The following is a 3,848-nucleotide window of genomic DNA, read 5'->3' on the forward strand; positions in this document are numbered from 1 at the left end:
GCTGCTTTGAACCCGCAGCACTCCAGCAAAATCTTCTTCACAAACACCGTCCGATCGACCGGTGTGTGCTCCTCCACCTTCTTCACAGTCACCCTGACTGTGTTGCGAATGCCCTGGCCAAGGCTGCGAGCGGCTGCTGAGGCCATAGCTCAGAGGTTGGCTGGTACCTGAATTGGCGTTAGGCCGAAGCCAGCATAAAGATCCACCAAAAGCAGGTCAGCACAACCAAACGATCCTCCAACGTCCAATCACGATCCAGCAATGGTCTCCAGCAGCTCTGACGACTCGCAACACGATCCCTGCGGTTTTTCCCCCGCCAGCACACGTCCGCCGCGTCAAACCTGCAGCACTCAAACAGAATCCCTTCCTCTGGTCCTCAGGAACTACACATATTCTGAGCCAAAAGGCCGAGAAGCAATCCAGGGGCTGGAAATTCCAGAAGGATGAAGCCTCGGAAGGCAATGTTAGAATTCTCCAATCGAGGGTCTGATGGAGCAGGAGCCATTTTGGTCAGGGTGAGTGACACCCTTGGCGTGAGTGAGGGTGTGGGCAGTTTTGGATGTGAGCTGGTGTGCGTGTGGAAGGTGCAGTCGGGATAGGACTGGAATAGTCTATCACAACATTGGCTGGAACGGGCTGGCAGACGTGTCCTGGTTGTGAAATATGTAAAACAATGACCTCTTATATTTGGAACAGATCCAACTAGAATTGTGTTCATTCATTATTGACCTTGTGACAAGCAACAAGATCAGCGTGTCATAAACGGGCTGGGGATTTGATGGATGGAAGGATAAAAGACAAGAATGATTCGAGCTGAGTGAACAGGCAGCAGGGTCAGGTGTACAGATACTCACTATGGGCTGTAGCCACTGTAATTGTGTAGATTCACAGCCGCTGTGATCCCACAGATTATTAAAGGAATGCCTCCCGCGATGAGATAAAACCTGCCGAAAGAAAGAGACATATTCATGGTCCGGGTCACACTTCAGACCAACAGTAGGATTTCCAGCAAACCAGTGAAGCCAAGAACTGGCCAGAATGTGGAAACTACAGGCAGGCAGGCAGGCAGGGGAGGGGTGTGAGCTGTGCTGTACCTGAGCATTGGTCTCTGGCTGGGTGAAGGGACTTCAAGCTCTTGTTGCTGGGGTGGTTTGTGTGTCACTTCCTTGTAGATGACTCTCATTGCCACTCCAATCCACAGCAGGGTCGACAAAGATGAGTAATGGAGGACTATCCCGATCTGTGAAGACACAGTCAATTAGGTGTCTGTCAGCTGAAGGTGGCTGGAAGGAACACTAGCACCCTATCCCGCATGGAGTGGGCTGAGGTATTTATTAAGGTTTAAATACCAACTAGAGGAGTAGGCCACTCAGCCCAACGACACTGATGGGATAAACAAAAGCAGACTGGGATTTACAGATTTCACAACCAGGACACGTCTGCCAGCACATTCCAGCCAATGAGGTGATAGACTATTCCAGTCCTATCCCGACTGCACCTTCCACACACACACCAGCTCACATTCTGAATCTGTCCAGCCCTGCTCAAACTGTATGCATTTCAATCAGATTCCCTCTCATCTTTCTAAACTCGAGTGAATCCAGACCTAGTTAAGCCTTTACCCTTTGTCTGAGAGGAGAAAGTGAGGTCTGCAGATGCTGGAGATCAGAGCTGAAAATGTGTTGCTGGAAAAGCGCAGCAGGTCAGGCAGCATCCAGGGAACAGGAGAATCGACGTTTCGGGCATAAGCCCTTCTTCAGATTCCTGAAGAAGGGCTTATGCCCGAAACGTCGATTCTCCTGTTCCCAGGATGCTGCCTGACCTGCTGCACTTTTCCAGCAACACATTTTCAGCCTTTGTCTGAGAGCCTTGCCAGGTCTGCTTTCAGCCTGGTGAACTTCCCCGTAATCTCCCAATGGAAGATCTATTCTCTGTCTGCAGAGAGACTCAAACTGCACGCAATCTTCCAGGTACTCCTGTGCAACTTCAGCAAAACCTCTCTGGTCTGGAACCGAATTCTGTTTGAAATGGAGACCAGGATAACGTTTGCCTGATCCACCTCCTTGTAATCATTCCAGAGCATGCTTCCATCTGAGAGGGGATGGGTTTAGATTGAGCATCTCACCTGAAACAGAGCCAGGGTGACAGTGCAGTGACAGTGTCTGCCTGGATTGTGTGTTCCAGAAATGGGGCTTGATGCTGACTGATCAGAGACAGCGCTGCCCACTGACTCATGGTATAAGCTCCATTCCCTCATCTCGGCCCTGATCATCAGTGAGAAATCTGCACTGCATTCTCCAGGTCACTCCCAAAACCGTTTTAGAAAGTCGCTCCGGACTTCCCCCCCCAATTCTTCACTTCAGCTCAATCCAACCCAGTCAGCTGGCCAGTGTTACTCTCAGTTCCATTGTCCCAGGAGTCACAGTGGATTCACCTCAGGCAGCAGCCCCACTGACAGAAATGTTCAGGGACTGAAAGAAACAGCAATTCCTCCTTCTGAAATAAACTCATTCCCAAAATGGAAAGGGCAAGGACAGACTGTTAGAAAGGAATTAAAATCCAAGCTGCCAATTAACCGGCCTCAGGGAAAAGGAGTCGAGGTTACAGAAACAGAGTGTTTTAGCATCCTGTGTGCTAACAAGCTGTCTTGCTGAATCAATGGCCTGAGGGTAAGGATGGGGTTTGTCATCGACAGACAGCCAACACTGAATGTAACAAAGGAACAGAGAATCTAGTGTTATGGATGAGTCCAGAACCCCTGTGGATATTTCAGAAGGGTAGCCTAGACACTAATATTTCCTCATTGTCAAGGTCGATGTGAAGTGCCGTATTCCAAATATGATGCCACAGGTCAAACTACTCAACGTTAAGTGAAATGCAATTTATTGAAACACAATAGTTAAAGTACAAAAACATAAGAAAGAGGAATTTAGAAAAACTGAAATATTAAAAGCTTAACCGTATTATATAATAGACAGTACCGATGACTAATTAAGTGTTCCAATGTAGTAACATCCCATAAACAAAACCCCTTCAGAAAAAGGAAAATTCAGACACAGATTCTCACATGGAGTTCTCCAATCCAGACGGAAACAACATCAGGAGTAAATTCAGAGAGTGGAGCAGCTCAGAATCATTCACTGAAGCTTCCATTTCATATGAGACCCCAAGCTAAAGCTAAAAATAACTAGAAAGCCAGGTCTGAGAGAACTGGCCACACTGAGAGTGTATCCATTGTTCCAACTTTTAAAATAAAATACTCTAAGTCCCCACACGTTGTTTACTTCAGTCACCAGTTCAGTCCATCTGCCTTCCAACCACTCTTCAAAACTAAACCAGGATAATAAAACTTTTTATCCCGACACCATCGTCACACTACTCCAGAGAAGGAAGCAAGCTCCAGACTTTGTGACTTCAGAAATGTCATTTATAATATCGCATTGTAAACTTGACATAAAATCCTGTAAGAATCCAACTTGGGGATTCGCCAGCAGCAGCCCTCCGGAGAACCACAATTTACAAGGATTGTAGCCAGAGACAGACACAGTTGGTTGGAATCGGAGCTAAATTCCATCTGTTCTCAGGCAATAACTCAACTGGGTTGCTGGCTTTCACTTGCTGACTTGAGGGTGTTTATTTGGGGAGCTCCATACGATAAAGTTGAAGTTGTTGAGGTATTATTTAATTGCCTGTGAGATTTCGGTATGAGTTACCGAATTGAAGGTCGCACGTAGGAATCTGCACTGAATGAGGATGGAACAGACTGTCAGAGCATGCTGCTGAGGAACTGAACAGGGCTGAGGCTTGGAGGGAGGTCAAGGAGCTGGTTTTTACAGGCTCAGGGTCAG

The 3,848-nt window shown here is 47.4% G+C and overlaps 1 protein-coding gene across 1 annotated transcript in view; it reads right to left on the minus strand.

The window, feature by feature from the left end:
• The window catches only part of LOC122546964 (adhesion G protein-coupled receptor A2-like), a 9,071-nt gene extending 7,836 nt beyond the window's left edge, over positions 1–1,235 (minus strand). The window contains exons 1-2 of the mRNA XM_043685568.1: positions 1,095–1,235; positions 855–944 (exon numbers count right to left, since the gene is read on the minus strand). Of these exons, the coding sequence (XP_043541503.1) occupies positions 855–944; positions 1,095–1,183 (179 nt within the window). The 5' untranslated portion in view covers positions 1,184–1,235. The remainder of the gene's footprint in view (positions 1–854; positions 945–1,094) is intronic.
• Between the last annotated feature and the right edge of the window lie 2,613 nt (positions 1,236–3,848).

The sequence above is a fragment of the Chiloscyllium plagiosum genome, unplaced genomic scaffold (genome assembly GCF_004010195.1).
Source record: "Chiloscyllium plagiosum isolate BGI_BamShark_2017 unplaced genomic scaffold, ASM401019v2 scaf_9758, whole genome shotgun sequence".
Taxonomy (NCBI): domain Eukaryota; kingdom Metazoa; phylum Chordata; class Chondrichthyes; order Orectolobiformes; family Hemiscylliidae; genus Chiloscyllium; species Chiloscyllium plagiosum.